Here is a 21,659-nt window from a genome sequence, read left to right as displayed (position 1 = left end):
GTGAAAAGATATATATTTAAATTTATATTTTTCTTAAAAAAAAGAGTAATTTTCTGATTCAGAGACAAAAAAAAACAAATCTCATTGCAAAACGACGTTTTTGAATGTGTTTTAGTATCAATGTTATTTGAGAAAAGCTGTCGGCTAAAACAACAGCGAGTGACAAATTTGGACTTCAGATCACAAATTCGGCGTGTTAAATTTTCCAAAAACTACCATGTAGTTCAATGGTGTAGTCTAGATTTCTAAATTGGTAAAAGGTGGTTTGTGTGTGTGTACTTTTCAGTCAAACCTGGCAACACAGTACAGAGCGCGTGCCCACAGCTACGACGCGAACGAGCTTTAAAAAGACGCTGGTGCGCGCCACCGCCGCCGACGAGCTGTTGCGAGGGGCGATGGAGTCGGGGCCGCGCGCGCAGGAAGGCTGCTGATCTCCACACAGAAGCGTCACGTCACGGATCCGCAGCGAGCGACAGAGATGCTGAGGTGACAGGCAGAAGGAGAAAAGGGTCGATCGCGTTCTCACACTCATTATTTCCCCTCCTCCGCATCTTTATTTATAGGCGTCTTCGCTTCTTCCACGGACGTTTCTCTCGCTATGGGATTCCGCTGCGTGTCGTCCCCGCCGCCTCCAAACGCAGCAGATTTTCTGTAACCACACCCGGCGGCTCCTCTTTGGATCAAGCTCTGGCAGCAAAGACCCGAGGTAAGGATAGAGACACCGTGTGCAAACCGGTTCATCACCCTCCTCACCCCTCCTCCATTTTCTGCTGCTGCATGACTTTGTTACCCTGCGTGTTGTCACAGTGTTACAGTGTAACGTCCTCCACGCCAGGCGGGACTGTGTGGCCTGTGTTGGACAGTCAGTCACTGTGTGCTTGGACGCGCCTGAGTAAATCTGCTGTGGCAACCGACTCGCTATGCAACAGCTCTCACCGCCTCAGCAAAGCCAGCAAAGTCAGTGACTGCGTGGAGGAGAGGGAGGTGGATAGATAGATAGATACAGTGTGTTTCTGTCACATAGCATCCAAAACACAGACGCTGGTTTTGTTTATCTGTAGTTTTTATATGAAAATAAGGATTGAAAGTAATTCCTGCTCTTATGCTGCATGGATATCTGGTAGTACAGGTAAAAGAGGGAAGTTGTGATAATTATGTGAGCATGAATCTCTTAATTCATCATCATTTTCATCGCAGGTTTGTTCTGTTTACTGTAATATTACATGGTATTTAGATTATCTTCTAAATCACCTTCTAAGTCACTTAATATAATCCCCTCTGTAGTAAATCTACATTTACTGGCCACTATATTAGGTACACCTCACAGACTGCTTGTTATGACAAATAATGCCTATCACGTGGCAGCGACGCAATGCATTTATGCACGTAGACATGCTCAGTATGACAATGCTGAAGTAAAAGAAACATTCTCTGCAAGTGGAGGTTCTCTGGGTGTGAAAGCCTCAGAGTAACTCAAATAAGCATCTGTTGCGACTAAGGTGAGCGGGAGAACATCTCTGAATGCAGAAGTTTCAGCAGCAGAAGACCACCAAACTGGCACTTGATTACGTGTCAGTCCTGTGTGTCTCATAAAGTCTCATCCTTCATTGTTTTCCTTCTCCGCCTGGATCAGTTGCATCCATGCTGTGGCTTGAGTAGAACCAGAGAGAGGAGGAGGAGGAGGAGGAGGAGGAAGGGGCCTCCTCATGTTGGCTCTTCTCCATTCATGAGACCAGACGTTGATTTCATCCAGCAGCAGCAGCAGCAGCTCCAGGGGTCTCTCTGTCCTGCTGCTGAACCAGGCCTCAGACTGAAATGAAGTAGATTATATACGATCAGTGTAGTCATCTCTCCATCAGTCATGTGTTATTATTGCACATGCGTGCATGGATGGATGGATCATCATTGTTTAAGAATGGACACTGTGCAGTCCCAATTCAAAACATTCAGTACGTTTACATGAACAGTTTAATCAAGTAAAGGCCATAGTCTGACTAAGACGGGCAATTGGACATCTTGCAGAGGAGGAAAATCCTATTTATTATCAAGCGTATACATGCAGGAGTAATCGGACTATGAATCGCATTATCCAGGTATATTAGTCCGACTAAGACTGGCTAGATTTTATTTGGACTAACATGTTTACATGACATCAAGAAAACCAAAGTATTGTCTTAGTCTGACTAAAATCGGACTTTCAACCTGCATATAAACGCACTGATTGTAAAGCGTTAAGAGCTAAAGCAAAATTCAACGTCAAAAGTGTCTGAGCGAGAGCGTTCGTTAACTATCGCTGTATTTCCACTCTAGACTGCCATTTTTCTTCGTTTTGACGTTGTGGGTAGTGAGGCTTTTTAGTTTTGGTAACGGTCCTCGCTCTCCTGACGGAGAATTATCACATCATGAGAGGATGAAACATATCATTAAATATCCTCTGACATCTTCAGTGCACTCTTCTAATTAGGGCATTTTTGAGACGATAACAAGGTGTTTTAGGTTTGGTAACATTTGGTGTTAAGCTGCAGCTCGCTGTGTTTTTGACAGTGCAGGTGAGCATAACACCTAAACGGAACATCAACAGAGTTTGTGGGCCATGAATGGATAATTTAAATTGTGAATACTCTGGCTGTACGATTGTTATCAGTGAGTGTTTTTTTTAGTCTCTGATGTCGTATCATGGCCATGTTTTGACTGAATACATTACTTTTTTTACATAATGCACCTTAAATATGTCAAAGCATCTCCAGACGTCGTCACTCATTGATATTTCATGATACTGTATGCACTGTAACTGTTAACATGCGGCTTCCAGCAGACTGAGAGGGCAGAGGCAACTCCAGAGCTTATAGTTGGCAGGCAAAAAAGAATGGGCACTGCACGACCGTTGCCATGGAGATGCCGTGGTCAGTAGGAAGCGTGATTCATTATGAGACAGAAGCAGGACGTCATAGTTTGGTTTTAATTTTTTCTGTTTTTCTTTTTGCTGATTTTAATTGGCACGATTGAAGAAGAGGAGAAGAGCAGAGCTGTGCTTCTCTGTGAGGTGTGAGATTAGTCATGTTGTGCACAGGCGTGTGTGTGTGTGTGTGTGTGTGTGTGTGTGTGTGTGTGTGCTCTTATGCATTATAACAGCTTGCTTCTGAGTGCATGTGTGTAAGAGAAATGGCCCAGGTTTGTTATGTGCAGTGTCACCGGTAGTCAGTAGCTCAGCATCACCTACCCAGGCTGTTTTGTGGCACTCGGACTCCTCCAGTATCTTAAATGTCATGTTTGGTAACAAACACCTGCCCAAACATCCATCTTTTCCCTCCATATCCTCCAGAGGGCAAAGAATGACTAAACACAGAAGGACAAATGACTTGTTTTTCTGTGTTTAGAAAGTATGTCTCATCTATGATATATGATATATAAGATGATTTGTTCAGGAAAACAGCAGGGCAACAGCCTGACCTTGACGTCCTCACACAGGACGCACAGCTGAGGTTATTCAATCACAGTGTTGTTTACCTCCAGAGGCTCAGGAGAGGGTTGAGGGGAACCTGATGTTTTGTCTCTGGGTGTGTTTTTCTTTTTATTACTAGGGCTGAACATGATTCAAAACAATGTTCCATGCTCCATCACATTTTAAATATATTACACAATAAGCATTGAACTGGCCCTTCACTTATATTAACTTATATATGACAGTTGCCGTATCTGTGCGGAAAAATTGCAATTGGATATTTTCCCCCAAATTGTTGAGCCCTAGCTCTGTGCTGCGTTGTCTTTACCAAATTGCATAATATCAGAAAATCAAGTTCTTTTAAAGAACACAAATTACATAAATGTGTTCATATAAGGAAAAAGAAAGAGACATTTATGGGTTTAGCTTTGGTCTGTGTGTTTGTGTAGCGACGTGTGTGGGCTCAAAATAAAGACAAACGCAGCATTCAGTGTGACATATGTTCCTTCTGTTTCCTTACAGTTTTCTGTCCTGAATAAAACAACTAAACAAAACAGGTAATGTGTAACTCATGCAGGATTTGCGGCGTGGCTGTGGCTCCAGACATATATATATATATGAAAATATCCACATCCAGGCCACCGTAGTCCTGACACTTGACCCGAGGTCACATTTCATGCTTGTCACTTCGCTCTTATGGAGTCTAATCACACTTTGCCATCTTCTATCTCCTGACCTCATCCTGGTACATGATGGGATTGATGATCGAGGATCTTGCCCTTGTAACCAAATGTGTTCTGAAGGCCTGTTGCATAACTGTAGCAGCTTGCGCTTCATGTGCGGAATGATGATTCAAAGTCGTGTGTGTGCTTGGAGTGTTTGAAGCCAGACTACAGGAAGCTTCCAACTCTCATGAGGAATGTTTATCTATGACACGGATGTTGTGTAATCAAGGAGAAAAGATCCAGCTTTTATGAAGCTTCTCCTAGACAGCAGTGCCACTTTCGAATAGGTCTCCTTTAATTTAAAACTTTTATTCTGGCTGCTTCTTTCAATATTGAGAGTATGTCGATGATTTGCATGAATAATAATTTAGTTGTTTGGTTCTTATAATATCGGAAAATGGTTTAAATGTTTCCAGAATCTCAAATCAGAGAATTTATTTTAATTAAAAACACTTAAACCAATGAATCAGTTGTCACAGGGGTTTGCATTAGTGTAGTAACTGATTACCGATTGATCAATCTGTTAACTGTTGTAGACTTAGTTTTTACTTTCCATTCAGCTGTGTTAGGAATTAATTTATAATAAAATAAATATTACTATTATAATAAAAATATTACTGTATCAATGGAAAGTTATCATTAATCAAAATCTTCCTTGTGCAAAATTCCTATTTTTGATTCTTATTATTGGCTTTTTATCATCAAAGTTTTATGAAAATTATGAAAAAGCCATTTCATTTACTTATGAGACTAAAACTAAGAAAACTATTACTTATTACGAGACAATAATTATGTATCCACAACTTATTAGGCAATTTAAGAAGGTGGTCCAGGACAGGATCTAGTATCACTGAGTATCATATGGCGTCATATAAAACCCATATTAGGGTATTTCTGTTGTGTTTAATCAACAATAATGAAATAAACATCAGTGTATTTATACAAAACATATGCCTCACACAACTTGAGGTGAATAGTGGGTAATCCTGATGAAGATACATGAATGTGAACTTTTTTTAACCAAGACAAATCCTTGTGTAATGTAAGACGCAGGGCGTTTGCCTGTGAGTTGCTGGTATGATTTTGTCTGAAAAGTCAGCTGCTGGCAGCAGCTGTGGCAGCTGCAGCGATGGTCAAGTATCAAAAAGCTCCAGACATTAAGCCATGGGGTTTAACTCTCGAACAACTGAGGGGGACTTTCAAATTTTCACGTCACATGAACCACAATAAACCTGTTTCACGTTATCATTTTCTGCCTAGAATCAGATCATCCCTCCACCAATTTCTGACAGTTTTTTTTTTTTATAGGGTTCACCATCAAGGAACAAATGTCTGGCCCAGTGTGAGGTTGCTAGTCGAGGGGGGAAGCACTGAGGACAGCGTCCCTGGTCCAAAGGCGGAATGAGCGGGGGAGCGGAGCAAGCTGACATCCTCAGCGTGCTCTCCCTGGTCAAGGAACGATGGAAAGTGGTAAGTGGCGTGTTATTATTTTAAATTGTAGAGTGTGAATTTAAAACAAACAAATGCTTGTTACATTCAAGCCAGTGTCAAATGAGTTTAGACCTCATGACATTCCTGCGCTGCACACACACGATGTGATTTGATGTATGTTCAGACGGACAGAAAAGCAACATAGTAAGAAGCGACATAGCAAACAGGTCCGCGTATGACTGAAAATACAAAGAAGTGGCCTTAAATTTTTCACAAAGTAAATTGTTCTGCTCAAGAATTCTATTCTGTTTCCACCCCCACCCCCACCTGGCCTTGCACTGCCACTGTCTACACACAAACGCTCCCTCAGTCAGGTCTGATAGTTTTGTCTGTTCACCAAAAATGATGCGCTGCAGCTTTGACAACAATGGACCGTGTGTTTGTGGATGGAGTCCCGTCACTGCCTGTCCCTAGCTCCCCCTCTGTCCCATAAATAATAATAAAAAAAGTCTTTGTTCACCAAACAACGCTTGTGGCGTGGACAGTTTGGGGTCATAACTCTCTGTCCATGTAGTGCTGCTGCAGTATAGGAGATCCAAAAATAGCCATTATAGCTATTTGTGGCAGTGCAGCGAGCCAAAGGCAGCGGTGGCAGTATTCCCTTAAGGACCCATGTCTCCTGCTGCTGTGGCCGCCTGGGTGCCGTGTGAGGCTGTTATTCCTTACTGGCAGCCCGGCAGCATCACTTCCTGTCTTGTAGCTGAGTTACATAAGAATGCTGCAGTTAATCCCATGACTTTAGCTCTTAATGCGACACAGGACTCATCGCGCATATGTAAGGAGAACAGTGAAGGACACATAGGAGCTGTCGTGGTTATCTAGTATGCAGGAAATCCTGCCAGCTAACCAAAAGTTTGATTATACACTGTTGACAAATATTAAATACCAAAGAGTTCTAAACCTCTTGGTTTGAGTAGGATTTCCTGTCTACACTATCTATACAAGGACTGAGCAGATATGGTGCTCAGTGTCGAGCAAATACTAGTCATAATTACTGGATTGGATATCGGAAAAAGGACAAAATATAATTAGATTCCCCAAATGTCACATAAATGCTTCACTAAGCACATGCGCCACTGTTGTCATGTGCCCAGTATGTGGGGGCAGAACAGTTTATACTCATTTATAACTAAACACAAAAACATGAATAATCCTGATGTGTGCCTCTACATCTACTAGCTAATTGTTGGGAAAAAGACATTTTGAGGCAAACAATTTAAAACATCAAAAACAGATCACATATAGGATGTGATCAGTTAGTGATATTATTTATTTGTTAAAATAGTGTGTTGACAATTTAAAATGAACAAAAATGTTTTATTGAGGGGGAAAAAACACTGTTGTTGTACACGAACACCAGATTTTGCTTGTTAAATTTGAAATTTGCCATGTAGATAACAAGTAAAAACATACATACATGTGCATTTTATTTCATAGAATTTGAACAATGTGGTTAATCCATTGTGATGGAATTGGCCATATAGGCAGTCCCCAAGGGCACTATTTACTGGGGGGTGCTGGACAACCACAAAGAAAAAGACTATATAAATAATGTATTATGATAATATACTAATACTAATAATATACTAATATATATAGTATTATATTATATTATAATATAATAATATTTAAGACAGAAAAGAAAAAGGGAGAGTGTGTGGAAGTTTAAACGTGTCCAATTTAAATAATCAGTGATTTAACAGTGTTTATTTTACCATTTATTTATTACTATGCAGAATATTTTTTAATCTTAATTTACCAAATCCCAATCTCACCTTGGGCACCAAAATGCCTAGGGCCGGCCCTGCATATTCATAACCTCAGTGCTGGAATAATTGCCATGTTAGGTTTTCATTTGTTTGTCTCAGTGATTGAAGTGTACATTACAGTACAAGGAAGTTGATTTGTTGCCGACTTTGACCTCTGACCTCTTAGTGGAGGGAGCAGATGTTTTTTAACCGGCCCTTTATCCACGACTGTGCAAAGTTTCGACGTTCTACGCTTGCGTTTTAGGTGAAGAAGATTGGCGGCGGGGGGTTCGGCGAGATCTACGAGGCGCTGGACCTGCTGTCGCGGGTCAGCGTGGCGCTGAAGGTGGAGTCGGCCCAGCAGCCCAAGCAGGTTCTCAAGATGGAGGTCGCCGTGCTCAAGAAGCTCCAGGGTGAGTCGAAATGGATTCGGTGGGTTACGTTTCGGGGGGGAATTGATCGATTCCACCGTGTGGCACGGTGACCTATTGAGTTGCTTCAGGAGCTATAGTCTGTGTAGCATTAGCATTTTTGGCAGGAGAACAAGCTCACGTCGATGATTTCCCTTGGATTAATAAGAGCAGAAAATATGAGCAGAAGCAGACTCGTCAGGGAAATGTTGAGAGGGTAGAAAGTGCTCAAATGATTTGTCCTCCTGAGGCCAGATAATACTGGAGATCATCTGACTCAGATGTTTGTTTTTTTTCATGGCTCAGAGTTCAGCAGAAACTGCAGATAAAACCACTGAGTATATTTTATCTTGCGTCTTTTAATCTCGGTTTGCATGTTTGAATGTAAACACTTGAGACGGTTTGACGGTGCTCATACAACAGGAAGTGGGCATTTGACGTGTTTTCACACTCTCAGTCGTTCACAGCGGGTCAGCACAACAGAGCTCATTCACGGGGGTTGTATACTTTTACCCGTTTCTCTCTCTTTATTTTAAACAGTGTCTTTCCCTCCCTCCCTCCCTCCCTCCTCCCCTCCTCCCTTCCTGCCTTTTAACCACTGTGGCTATTTTTTCCCTTTCTGCCCTCTGAGGGTAAAATCAATGGGTTTGGATCATGTTTGCTGTCTAATGGCTGCAGCCCGGGGCATCGTGTGTTCTGCGTGTAACTCGAGGAGGGCTGAACTCCAGCCTCCACAAACACTGCGGACCCGCCCATCTGTAAAGACTAAACATCGGCCTCATACGAAGACTGATGGATGGCTCAAATCGAGCTAATAATAGCTGCTTTTTTCTCTATTTGGATGCTTTAGTATCTTGGTTTTATTGTGTGAGGATATGGCATCCCCCTCAAAAGCTCAACATGGGGGATGTTTGCAATGTTTGCATTTACTGCAGGCTGAAGTGCTTTGGGGTGTGGCCACGGTCAAGCTGCCAGTGCAGCAATGTCCTCTGAGAGCAGAGCACACACACACACACACGCACAAACACCCAGGTGAAGCTATCCTTTTAAGGACTCACACTGACTTCATTTTGCTTGGACAGCCTTTAACCAAAGTGTTATCCTTACTTTTAACCTTAACCGTAATCAGTTAATGCCAAACCATAACCTGACCCCAACCACAGTTCAAATCTTTGCCCTAAACTTCACCAGTTCCTCAGAATTCAGATTCTTTCTTTTGAACATCGTCTGAACCTGGGGAAACACACGTCTTTGTCTTTGTGCGTTAACACGTTCAGAATGACAATAAAGCAACCTTTGACCTTTCCTTTTGACCTTTGATTCACACACACACACACACACATACACACACGTGTCGGCACAGCTTTGTGCACCGCAGCATATAAATCAGCGTGGCTGTTACACAAGGCACAGAGACGTAGTGTTCAGGGCGAGAAGGGCAGAGAAAATATGATCACGCGTCATCGTGATTCACACAGCCGCCGCCTGCATCTAACGATCACAGCGTGCAGTTGACGTCAGGTGACCTCTGAAAAGAGTGGCTTCCCTCATCACAGCTTCTCTCTATTTGTCTTTTTTTTTTTCCTTCCCTTAGGTAAAGACCACGTGTGCCGCTTTGTGGGATGTGGCCGCAATGACCGCTTTAACTATGTGGTGATGGAGCTTCAGGTACTGCTCAGTCTGAAACGACGATTGGAATTATTTATAACAACTCTAGAGTGTCCAATTTAGCTTAATCCACAAAAATCCAATACATTTAATTCTCAAAGTTACAAAACGAGGAGATCGATAATTAAATACATAATTATTTATTGCGACATCAACTAATAAGGAAGAATAAGGTGATCTTGATTTATGTATCACACCAAAGGCACCGAGACGTAAATATTAGACAAAGAGAACACTTTTTAAAATGTATTATTAATTTAAAAACATTGCTAATAATACACATTAAGTGTAAAGTAACTGCATCGCTGCTGAAGTCGGTTTTGTTTATTGAATTTCCGCTCTACTGTGTCACAGTTTCATAATTACGTTGTCATTTCAATGCTTCATTAGTCGCCGTTTCTGAACTTTATCTGACTGTAGATTCTAGGCGGTGAGCGTGGCTACTCGAGAAGTCACGTCATATTAACACCAAATAACTGCTCCATGTGAATAATTTAGCTACATAATAACTATATATTCATTTCAGTGTGAGTGGTAAATGAACACTACTTCAAATGTATGAAACAGACAATGGAATGGAAGCATTAAGCAGAATAACTTCCCTTTATAGCTGCTCATCTCTTGAGGCACTGCTGCTGCAGGCTGATCATATATTATTGCACCTGCTGGGAACTAAAGAAGCATCTAATTAGTTTCAATTACCGTACATGGGGTTAGGATAACCAAATTATCAGCACAAATTCACTACTACATTCTCTGCATCTGACTTATTTCTTCATAGTCTGTGTTGGTAGGAAAAATAGATATTTAGATGTTAGATTTTGTGTATGTTATGGTGCTCTTTGAGTCACGGGTACAGTTCAGGCCTTTGGACTGACCGACCCTATCCGTGTTCTCTCAGGGTCGTAACCTGGCTGACCTCAGGAGGAGCATGACCCGGGGCACGTTCAGCATCAGCACCACCCTGCGCCTGGGTCGCCAGATCCTGGAATCCATAGAGAGCATCCACTCTGTCGGCTTCCTGCACCGTGACATCAAACCAGTGAGTGGCAGCGCACTGGCTGCAGTTCAGAGTTCTTATTCCATGGTCCAGGATGTGTGTTATTCCATCCACTGGAAGATTTTTATGTTCACTTTTTTAAAATAATTTGTTGTCCATATTGCTGTATTAAATTGGATTCCAACATTTGGAACGCTTTTCTCTGAATTTGCTTGGCTGTAAATAGACATTGTTCGCCTTCTTACCTCCTCCCATTTCCACTTCAGTCCAATTTCGCCATGGGTCGCTTCCCCAGTACCTGCCGTACCTGCTACATGCTGGACTTTGGTTTAGCTCGACAGTTCACCAACTCTTGCCAGGAGGTCCGACCTGTGAGTGTCATTCTCTATTACTACATATAGTAATAAAGCTACTTTTGTGTAATATTTGCACACTAACAAAGGTTCTCACTACTGTGTGCGAAATAAAAAAAGATGAACGCACACAATAATCAGGCTAATGCAGCAAACTCCAAGTAAAGGAAGCTGCTCTTTGTTTGCTGCATGTATAAATAATAGTTTACAGCTTGTTGCACCAAATCCGGTGATATAGGTTTAACTTATTCCACTACATCTGTGGCTAAAACGTGACAGATGTATGCGTGTAGATAATACCCGTGTTGACTGTTTCTGTCTGTGTTCGTCAGCCTCGTCCCGTGGCAGGGTTCAGGGGAACAGTGCGATATGCATCTGTCAATGCACACAAGAATAAGGTAGAGTATAATGTCCAACCTTTTCGTGTCATCTGTGCTACTACACCCAAATATTGCCCTATTTTTTGAGACATCCCGCTGTAATTCTGCAGGAGATGGGCCGCCACGATGACCTGTGGTCCCTCTTCTACATGCTCGTTGAGTTTCTGGTCGGTCAGTTGCCGTGGAGGAAGATCAAGGACAAAGTAAGGGCGACCAATAATACTCGCCCCCTCCCGAACAGTCTTGTCCAGGACACTGTGAGTGACGAGACGTGACAAGTGAGCATTGTGTGTGTGTGTTTTTCACTCCCAGGAACATGTGGGGAAGCTGAAGGACACGTACGACCACCGTCAGATGCTCAAACACCTGCCGGCAGACTTTGGTGTGTTTTTGGTACACATTTCCAGTCTAGATTACTTCACCAAGCCTGACTACCAGGTAATATGTTGGTTCTGTGATTGAGTACATACAAGTGCAAGTTAGACAACTGATAATATGCTGCTAAATTCCCCCCCCCATCCAGTTGAAGGTCTGGTGTTTCAGAATTATCGACATCTAATGGTGAGACAGGAGAATGCAACAAATGGAGGACTCCTCCTAGCATGTCTGAGAACTAAGGTTGCATTTGCCTATGACAAAGGAGTCTCCTCTCTTTGGTGGAAAATGCAAAATGCACATACTGGGGTTGGGCTGCTATAGAAACATGGAAACAAGGGTTGAATATTCAATTTCTGTCAAAAAATGCTCCTAAATGATTCACACTGGACCTTTTTAAAAACAGATTTGTACAGTCTGCTCGAGCTGACACACACACACACACAAAAAAACATGTTTGTTTCGTTCCAGCTGCTGATGTCCGTGTTTGACAACAGTATGAAAACCTACAATGTGGTGGAGAATGACCCCTATGACTGGGAGCGGACCGGCACCGACGGCACCTTGACGATCAGTGCCAGTGCCACGACGCCACAACATCACACCCGCCTCACTCCAGCACATATGGGGTACGTTTGTGTTATTTGGAGTGATTTTGTGATTTATCTGTGTTTAAAAACCACAGAATCTTTTCTTGCTGCCTCAAACGCGAAATAAAACGAGTGCTGTCTGTTGTACCAGCATGGCAAACGCCTCCCTGATACCTGGCGACCTAATGAGGGAAAACACAGAGGAGGTTTTGCAAGATGAGCAGCTCAGCGACGTGGAGAACAATCATCCCGAGCGCCTGCCTGGTTCTCCCCTCCACGCGCACCGCAACCAGGAGGCTGACGTCTGGGAGGAGCTGGACCGCAACCGTAACCGCATCAGGACAGCTGTGTGGAAGGTAACACACAGACTGCGGTTCATGTATATGCAATATGAGAGTTCTCAGCTGCTCTCGAAATCAATACCTCAAGCAAATATCTCTAATTTCTTTGGTGAATATGTAATAAATAATGACTCCCCCCCCCACAGGCGGCGGCAGAGGAAGAGCAAAGCAACAACCAGGGCAACCAAGGACACCAGACTCCCTACACCGGGCCAAGTCTGGGCTCTCCTGTCAAACTGCAGTCTGAGGTGATGGCTTCAGACCGCGACGGCCCTCTGCTGAGGAAACTCCGCAACATTCACAGCTTTGAGCTGGAGAGACGGCTTGGCCTTGAGTCAAAGCCCAGTCCAGAGCGCTTCCTGGACGCCTGGTAGGTTGAGCACATACATTGTGGTCGTCTTAAACCACATCTACAAGCGAGTTACTGCCATGTGTGACTGGCTGATTAGATATTTGTGTTACCAAGCAGTTGAAAAACTGTGGCCTGATTGTTTGCATCTGTCTTGTGTGAGTTCAGCTCAGCAAAGCCTGGGTCTCCACACCATGAGAAGGAGGCTAACGGAGCTGCAATCATCTCAGTAACTCAGGGTCAAACTGTACCTGCCGGGGAGCGTCCTGATCGGATCTGGCATTATGATGAGGAGTTCCTGTCTGGTGGTTCTCCTAAGCCAGCATCGCCTGGATCTCTTGAGCAGGGAGAGGGGGGGGCCAGCAGCGGGGGCTTTGTGGCCCTCAATTTGAGCTCTGGGAGGCAAGACATTGACTCAAGGGAGTGGGTATTGGTGGAGCGGCCCACTGGCTCCCCAGGAGCCAAGGCTAGCTCCAGCCCATCGGAGGAGGATGAGGAGCCTGAGGTGCTCCAGCCAGGGGAACAGTTTCCTGGATGGGAAAAGGGAGGCCCAAGCCCAACCTCTGGGAAAACTAAACAGGAAACTGTGTCTTCCTCCAAGGGAAGTGCAAAAGTGGACAAGTTGGAGCTTAGTGTGGGCCCAGCGGAGGCTTTACCCCCCGTCACTCCGACCAGCCCAGCGGAAGCTTTAGCTGAGGGAGTTCTCACCCAGGTAAGCAGTCGACATTTGGAGGCCAATTTTCACAACATGTCATACATGATACTGACTGTAGTCAGCGTTTTACAGAGTTAAAAAGCTGCACAGAGTCAGAGTTCTAGTTCTAGAACTTCAATGCTAAATCATTTTACAATCAGAGTTCCACCAGCTGCATCCTGCTGTAGTCTGAAACTCCATGTTACTGCTTTATGTCTGCTTGCATCGTCACTTGTGTATACCTGTCATAGACGATGTTTTCTGACACAACTACAGAGCTGATCACATCACAGCATGGGAAAAGGGAGAGCTTATGGTTGATTGACTTTGATTATTATGGTTTTTTTTTTTATCTCATGTGCAGACTTTTGCAATGTGTTGAGTTGCTTTTATTTACTTTTACAATGTAAATGACCCCCCCCCCTTCTCTAAGTTGAAATTACTTTTTTTTGCTTCTTTGCTGCTCGAGACCTTTCACCAGCCCATTGCGTCCAATTCCAAAATCCTGCTCCCAAAAACAGTCCCCTCGCTCTCTCCTACAATTACAACTTCTACATCCATGTTTCAGATGTATTGTCTTTCCCAGGACCCACCATCCTCGCCTCCTCCGTCCTACCTCCTAGCCTAAAATCATGAACAGTATCATCTTTATGATCCTCCTGTTGTTTTACCAGTGAAAATAACAGCTGTGCATCATGTTCACCGCTGGTGTTGCCTGCTTATCCAGTGATAAAGCACTCGCACCGTATTTCTCCCATTGCCTCAGCAGTCTCAAGCCTTGTTAATGTTCGTGTGAGGCGCTGCCACAGATGGCGTGTGTCCCATGAGCAGCCACAGAGGTGTTGATGGTCGGCGTGCGACACAAGGCACTGCACAAGCAAATTGTTGCCTTGTTTTCATACATCACGTCTATGTGTCTCAAACAGTGTTTGATACAGTTTACACATAACTTGTTCCCTGTGTTGCTTTGCTAATGACTCCATAAAAACTCCCCCAAGACTCCAGAACCATGTGATCATCTCTGTGGTCTTACAGAACCGCTGTAAAAATCTATTTGGCCAATCCTGTCTGGGATGCGACATAGTCGGTGTTTATTCAATCATTTCTGGCGCGCGGAGCCTCGTCCCCTCCTCTCTCAACATCCCACCTCTCTCCTTCCCCCTCTCTTAGTTCCCCACCTCTCCTCCATCCCTGCCGGAGGAAGTGGCGGTGCGGACATCAAGCCCCGTCCCACTGCGTTCTCCCAGCCCTCACACCCTCAACCTGACCACCCTATCGGACCCACTGCACCAGCGGCACTCGCCGGCCTTGAGGCGCAGCCAGTCTGCTGACCAGCAGCGGCAGGAGCGTGCCTCCTCCTCCTGCCATGCCTCGCTTCCACTACCACCAAACCCCGTCCCCGGCACCCGCTCACCCAGTCGTAGGAAGCTGCCTGCCATCCCAGTGGGCGCTGCCAACGCAAAGTTTCCCTCTGTCATTCGCATCACACGCGCTCAACTCCAACAGGTGATGAGCTCATCACGATAAAAAAAACACAACACCTTCCTCTACAACATTATTAATACACGGGCTGTCAGCTTTTTTTGTTATTAACGTCATTTTTTTATGTTATTTATGTAATTTTCTCGTTGCTTTACGTTGCTTGTTTTGGCTTCTTTGTTCAGTTCCGCTTGCTTGTTGTGTTTGTCATCAGGCAGCTCTCCCCAGAACCATAAGGGGCATTGTGCAGGCCAGACAGAGCATGGGTCAGATGTGTCCTTGTGTTCTTGTGATCTGAGTTGGGGTGTGTGTGTGTGTGTGTTTGTCTGATTGTGGCATGTGTGTTTGGAATGTCGAGTCATGACTTCAGGTTGCATGATCTCTTTTGTTTCAGATCGTCTTTGTCCTCTCTATTTTCCTCTTCCTCTCTCTCTCGCTGTATTTGTTCCTCACCCTCTCTTCGGTGAAGCCCCCTGCCAAGTTGCGTGAACGTTTCCTGTCCTTCTTGCCGGTTTAGTACTCACAGCTTGACTGACACTGCCATAGCACTTGTGTGTTTTGGTCTGACAATGGTAGCTATGGTATTGCATGCTGTTGCCAAACTAATCACCATTTATTACCCCACATTATACAATTCTTCTCTTTTCATACATCTGAATCAGGCTCTTGCTACAGAACTACAGCACAACTCGACATGTTGTGGTCTATCAGCAACAAGCCTTTGACAATTCGAATAATATTCCCAGTATTGGAGTGGCTTATTTTTTTTTGAATAACACCTGTGTCTTTTTCTTCCCTCCCATGTCTCCACCTCCCCCTCCTCTTCAGTTGACAGCTCAGCGTCCGTCTGGGCTGTCCTCCCAGTCAGGATCAGACAGTGCTCCACAGTGCCTCCTCCTGGAGAGGCATGGTGATGCTGAGGTTGAGGCTCAGCAGGTCCAGGAGCAAACAGTGGACATCATCTCCCCACAGGACCCTGTGCCCACACATCCAGGGACACCCACAGACCCTCTGGCTGAAATGGTGGTCAAAGGAGACAGCCACACCAAAACTCAAAGCCCTGTGCCAAGCCGCGTGTCCTCCCCGCGTTCCCCCCGTTCTCCGCGCTCAACCTCCTCTCCGCAGTCTCCTCGCTCTCCTCACTCCCCGCATTCGCCTCGCAGCCCCGTTTTTGCCAATGGCCACTTCTCCCCTCATATTTCCGGCCAGAATGATTGCAATGGAGCTTTCCCACAACTGAAAGACCCTGAGAATGATTCTAGCCCCACTCCCTGCGCCACAGCGTCAAATTTAAGACAGGAGGAGAACGGAGAGGTGATCCAGGCCCAAGATCAGAATAGTAACCCAGTCCTTCCCCCCCCGGCTGCTTCCCGTAAAGACCCAAGCCGCAGGCAAAGTCGCATTCCAGTCTTGGAGCCCTCTAGCCTGCTAGAACTTCCACCTCCGGGCTCTGCCAAGGAGAAACTCTTACAGAAGAAAGCCAGCCACCAGGGCCCGGTCCCCTCTCCCACTGCCTCACCGTCCCTCTCTGATAGGCGTGGCCCCTTGATGGCCTCCCTTGCAAGGGATCCGCTGTCCTCCACTTCTGACCGCTCCCAGGACGAGGACTCCCTTATGGGTTCCCGTTCTGACCGCCAGGGAGACGAGGCTCCTTCCCTCTCCACCTCCTCTAGCCCTCTGTCCCGCAAGAGTAGGATCCCTCGTCCCATTCACCCGGCCTCTTCAGCTGAGCAGCTGGCTGCCCAATTCCTGCCACGCCCACCCCCTGGAAAGCCACCTTGCCGGTCCACAGTGGAGGGCAGGTAATTTGTTGATCTGCTGCCAATAATTAACCAAACCAGTATTATCTTCAAAGCACGGATTGTTGGCAGCATATTAGCGCCTCAGAATCACTTGCTTGCTGTCGAGTTTGAATGAGGAACAGAAGGAAACGATCCAAAATTGATTTGTAACTTTGTCACTTAGCTCCATTGTGTTGTGTTGCTGCTGTTTGCCATAACAAAGTATCACCCTGAGCTGCATGTTGTTTTTAGGCATATTACTTTGTTTGTACCCACTCTTTGACTTACTATACTTACTCAGTTAAAGTCTAATTATAATATTCTATATTAAAACACTGTGGCATTTTATCCTAAATCCAAATGGTCAGAAAAAAGAAAAACACAAGCACTTATTGAGATAATGTGGGACTGAACTTCTGTCTATTCTTTGTTGTAGTTTGTGCAAAGTGCTACAGGAGCTGTACGGAACTAATTCATTTTGTTTCCAGACTTTAAGTCTTGATAAGGAATAACATTTATCACAGTGTTTTCTTTGAACTGTATGAATCGGCTGTTATTCTTACCCTTCCTTGCCTTTGTGCCCACACAGGCTCAGGCGTTACCGCATCAGAGCTGGCAGCACCAGTGACTCTGACCTTCTGACATGCATCGCTCAGCTGATGCACGGCTCCCGCGGCTCCCCGCTCCACCACCGCTCCTCTGGCCAGCACGGTGGCTCCAGGACGGGCATGTGCAGCCTGACGAGCTCCCCGCACCACCACCGCAGCTCCAGTGCCTCACCGCGCAGCTCCTCCTCCCTGCAGCGCTCCGTCAGCTCCTCGCCGTCCCGCCACGAGCACCGCGGCGGCGGGGGCTGCCTCGGCCGCAGCCGCTCGCCGCCCAGCTTCTCTGGCTCGCCGCCCGCGCGACGCTTCTACCATCACCACCACCACCACCACCAGGAGACCTGCTGCAGCCGCCAGGCGCGCACAAGTTCCTTCCACCTGTCCAGGGGGAAAGGCTGCAGCCGAGATGGCAAGTGCTCCAGCAAGCTGAGCAGATAGTCGCCCACCGGGTTGTGATGCCACAGCAGAGGAGGGAAGACTCTGACTATAGCAGAGTAGATGCCAGTCAGGGTAACAACCTGATGCTTCCTCCAAAATTAGATAAGAAGAACTGGTTTCCCTGTTTTATCCTGTCAGTGTACACTTTCCATTTGTCTTGGCTCTTCACTCCTTCTGTTTGCACACAGGGTTTTGATTGTTCACTTTTGTTCCGCATCAAAGGGGAAATTCCAGCCATTTTAGTCTAAAATGTCTGTAAAGTAGTGAGACTCAGTGGAGACCGATTTGATTAACAGTGGTCAAAATCTGTGCGGCAGACGCTGAGATCTCCTGAGACCAAACGCTTCTTAATTTGAGTTGAATGAACCTCACCAAGGGTCCCATTATAGTATTTTACCATACAAACTACTGTATATGGACGCACCGGGTCCTTACTTTATACTTGTTAAACAAAAAGATGTCGAGAAAGGTAGTGTAGCTGCGAGACTAAACTGTTCTTTCCCAAAGCAAGGTGTTTTTTTTAATGCACACATGGATAGTTAACTGAGCCACTAGGCACATGAATAGATCAACTTTTCCCTGCTAAACCTTCCTGCATCACAGTATAACGTAGTCACTTATTTATCCCCAGTATTAATGCACTTGGATCACACTGATGGAAGATCAGTGAAGCAGTGACTTCCAGCTTCATTTAACTTTGGCCTGGGGTTGATTTCTCAGTTGTCAGGCAGGGTATTATATTTACATTATGCTATGCGTGAATGCGTAAAGCCTGACTTTTTGTGTGTACAGTTGTGTATTTATTGAGATATTTATTTTAATGCCTAGAGACACTTGTGGACTCCTCCCAGTTTCTGTGTGATCATGGATGTGCCGTTTTCTTTGTCACGCGTGTATGTTTTAAATCGAAGGGATTACGCCGCAGCGACCCTCAGTACAATCAGTCATATGAAGTACGCGTGGACACACACACACACACACCCTTTTGTGCCTACTGTGTTTCTGAGAAGGACTCTGAGGGAGTCCCAGTCGAGGCTGGACTTCTTTCGGATCGTTGAAACACGTGTTGGTATTAAGTGTGTAGTAGCAGTAGTGAGCTGAAAGAGCACCAGGTACATAACTGATGAGTAACGTTCAGATGCAGATCTTTGTCACAGCATGTGCCTTGGCACTTTGGGCAGCTTGAGGATTGTCTGTGATTAGAAAAACAAACAAACAAACAAAAGGAGCCAAAAAACAGACAGTGCCAGTGGATATACGACAACTCTTTTCACTTCACCAGTATTCTTTCATGTAGAAAATAATAGCCACGCAATTATAAATCTGACACAATGAAACCAACTTGAGAACAGAGTATGTCATTGGATATGACTCATGGGATTATCCTGAAGTTTTGAACCCCATTTTAGCTCTCCTGTATGCACCAGGCTAGTGTTTGAGATTAAACTTTGAACAAATGTGAATTTCAGACCTCAAAACTACTTCTTTGTTTGTCAAGTATTACTGAAAAAATTGAGGCCATATTTGTCACACAAATGTCTTTTTTCTCCGCTCCTTGCAGTGGAGAATGTCTTTTATACTAAGACCTATAATGTGTTTGCGCACAAGGCAAATCAGTCATAGTATTGTTTGTGTTTCAAATTCAGTAAAGATCCCCTCCGTCAAACTCCCCTCGACGACCTCCTCCAAAATTCCTCCGCTTGTAAGATGCTGTAAAATAACTCCGGCTTCATTCCAGTGCTGCTCTTCTGCATGTTCTTGAGAGATAAGACAGAGATCGACTACTGAGTAAAAAGCTGCATAGCGCTTTATGTGACCGGACATTTATCTTGTGACGTTTTTAGCCGTCACCTGTTGGCCGGCAAGTTTCATTTCTGTGGTTCAGTATTTCTCAATATTCCTTTTCCTGCCCCTTCCCGATGTGTGGCACTAGTTTCTTGCACTTCCTGCACTGACCTGAGTTGACTGTGTTGCTGGATAATGATAGACTGTATTTTTTTTTTTCAGTTATCTAAAAACCTGCACCTGTCCAGATGCATAAAAAAGAGGGAGGGTAAAAGAGATAGTGTTTTAAGCACTTGGCAGCCGTAGCTTTATGCGTGCACATGGAAACAAAGAGAAATCACGTTGCCAAATATTTTGATAAATCTTGCAGATGTGGTTCGACTTGAGAGGGTTGAATGGGCTTTTGCAGATGCAGATGAAATGTGCTGGTTTTTCAGTAGCAGATGCTGCGGGTACCGACCAACGCTAGCCTCACAGAGCAGCTACGATGACTCATCCTGAAGTTCAGACAGTGTTCAGTCAGTCAGCCGCCTTAATGTCTCCTCTCTTCCCCTCTGTGCATAGTGAGGGATGACTGAGCCTTGTCTGTTTTGGAGATCATGCCACTATTAGACGACCAAGCCAAGTCTTCCTGTCGCTCAATGTATCTCTGTGAAATGGCATGTGCTGCCACAATCTGTCGCCACTCTTGTTCTTTAACCCTGGAGAAAATCTCCCACGTTTCTTTTACTTACAGTGAGAGTGCATGGGCCATTTATTGACTGACTTGGTCGAAATAAAAACCATATCATGTTGCCGTGTTGGACATGTCGGAGCAGGGGCGTGCAATTTCTACGCGTAGCCAGCGATCAACCTCTGAATCCTCCCCTTTCTCTGTCTGGCTCACGGGTTTCAAGCTTTCAAACTTCAGACCGCTGTCACAGTTTTAATATATATATATACACCTGTAGAAATATCCAAATAATTATTTAAATAAAATCACTATTGTAAAACAATACCTTATATGCTAACAAGCTTTGGCGAATGGGAGGGACTGACACTAAACAGTGCTGCTGGTATTTAAAGATAATCAGATATTCTTTCATATTGTTATTATTACGATTATTATTATTGCACATAGGTGGTGTGTAGTTGTAGTACTAGTGTTACCTTCCCAATGAGATTAACTTTTTTTCACTTTTTAAAGTGGCCTTCTGGTGAAGGTAGTTGTAGTGATGGACACCAATCGGCCAACAAGAACAAACCAAGCATTTTGACCTATTTTGACAGGAGAGATGGAAACTATTGAACGCTCCTCATATCATAACACAAGATTTCTTGTTAATAATTTATAAATACTTGACAGACATTATTATTTATTGTGGCGTTTGTTGATTTCTCCATTGTTTTTTTCTTTTTAAATGGTTGATATTCTTTGTGTTGAAATGTAACTGTACAGTCACAAGGAAAGAATGTAACAAGTGGGAGTTTTGCATTGTATATAACTGTAATTATTTATGTTGATTTTATCATTTGTATCATATCAATGCCTTGTACAGTGTTTTTTTCTGTTCTTTTGGTTTTGAAATTATTTTGTATTTTATTTTTATAAACTGGTTATAAATAAAATACTCATTTGGCATGCAGACAGAATCTTGTTAAAAGGTTCCTGCTTTTAATTCTGACATGTTGAGCACTGGATGATGACATTATAGCATTAAATCATTTGTGTTTTTTTTAATTAATGCACTCGGTTGTCAACTTTTATGCATTTATTTTGTTTTGTTGACGTTGAGAGATGATATTTCCCATTTTATAGGGTGGTAGAATTCAAAGTGAATTCAATAATTTAAGTAGAGATACATTTCACAAATATAATACAATCAGTCTACCATCAGTGTTTTCAGCACTGTTTACAGACAAACATTTGCCCCACCATCAGTTTATTTTTATGTAAACACTGAAATAATTTGGTTGATTTTAGCTTGAATGAAAGGCTAAGTGTGACTGCTTCAGAGCAGCAGCA

The 21,659-nt window shown here is 44.3% G+C and overlaps 1 protein-coding gene across 2 annotated transcripts; it reads left to right on the top strand.

Moving 5' to 3' along the window:
* The first annotated feature begins 244 nt into the window (after positions 1-244).
* On the top strand, positions 245-21,374 carry ttbk2a (tau tubulin kinase 2a). Of its 2 annotated transcripts, XM_044047574.1 has the most exons (16): positions 245-706; positions 5,476-5,637; positions 7,672-7,819; positions 9,411-9,484; positions 10,386-10,526; positions 10,751-10,855; positions 11,170-11,235; positions 11,328-11,420; positions 11,530-11,655; positions 12,064-12,221; positions 12,334-12,538; positions 12,670-12,893; positions 13,041-13,584; positions 14,737-15,072; positions 15,874-16,847; positions 17,416-21,374. In XM_044047574.1, exons 2-16 carry the CDS (start codon positions 5,569-5,571, stop codon positions 17,867-17,869), a joined length of 3,717 nt encoding a protein of 1,238 aa, XP_043903509.1. In that variant the 5' UTR covers positions 245-706; positions 5,476-5,568; the 3' UTR covers positions 17,870-21,374. The 2 variants fall into 2 exon arrangements, with proteins under 2 accessions (XP_043903509.1, XP_043903510.1); XM_044047575.1 differs by lacking the exon at positions 14,737-15,072 and having other exon boundaries at positions 247-706.
* Positions 21,375-21,659: the final 285 nt, after the last annotated feature.

The sequence above is a fragment of the Solea senegalensis genome, linkage group LG16 (genome assembly GCF_019176455.1).
Source record: "Solea senegalensis isolate Sse05_10M linkage group LG16, IFAPA_SoseM_1, whole genome shotgun sequence".
Taxonomy (NCBI): Eukaryota; Metazoa; Chordata; class Actinopteri; order Pleuronectiformes; family Soleidae; genus Solea; species Solea senegalensis.
The sequence above is the reverse complement of the archived record's forward strand: the minus strand, read 5'-3'. Positions and strand labels throughout refer to the sequence as shown.

Coding starts and splice junctions, on each gene's coding strand:
- ttbk2a (XM_044047574.1), top strand. CDS start 5,569: ATGAGCGGGGGAGCGGAGCAAGCTGACATCCTCAGCGTGCTCTCCCTG. Junction 10,527..10,750: donor TGCACCGTGACATCAAACCA/GTGAGTGGCAGC, acceptor TTTCCACTTCAG/TCCAATTTCGCCATGGGTCG. Junction 11,656..12,063: donor TCACCAAGCCTGACTACCAG/GTAATATGTTGG, acceptor GTTTCGTTCCAG/CTGCTGATGTCCGTGTTTGA.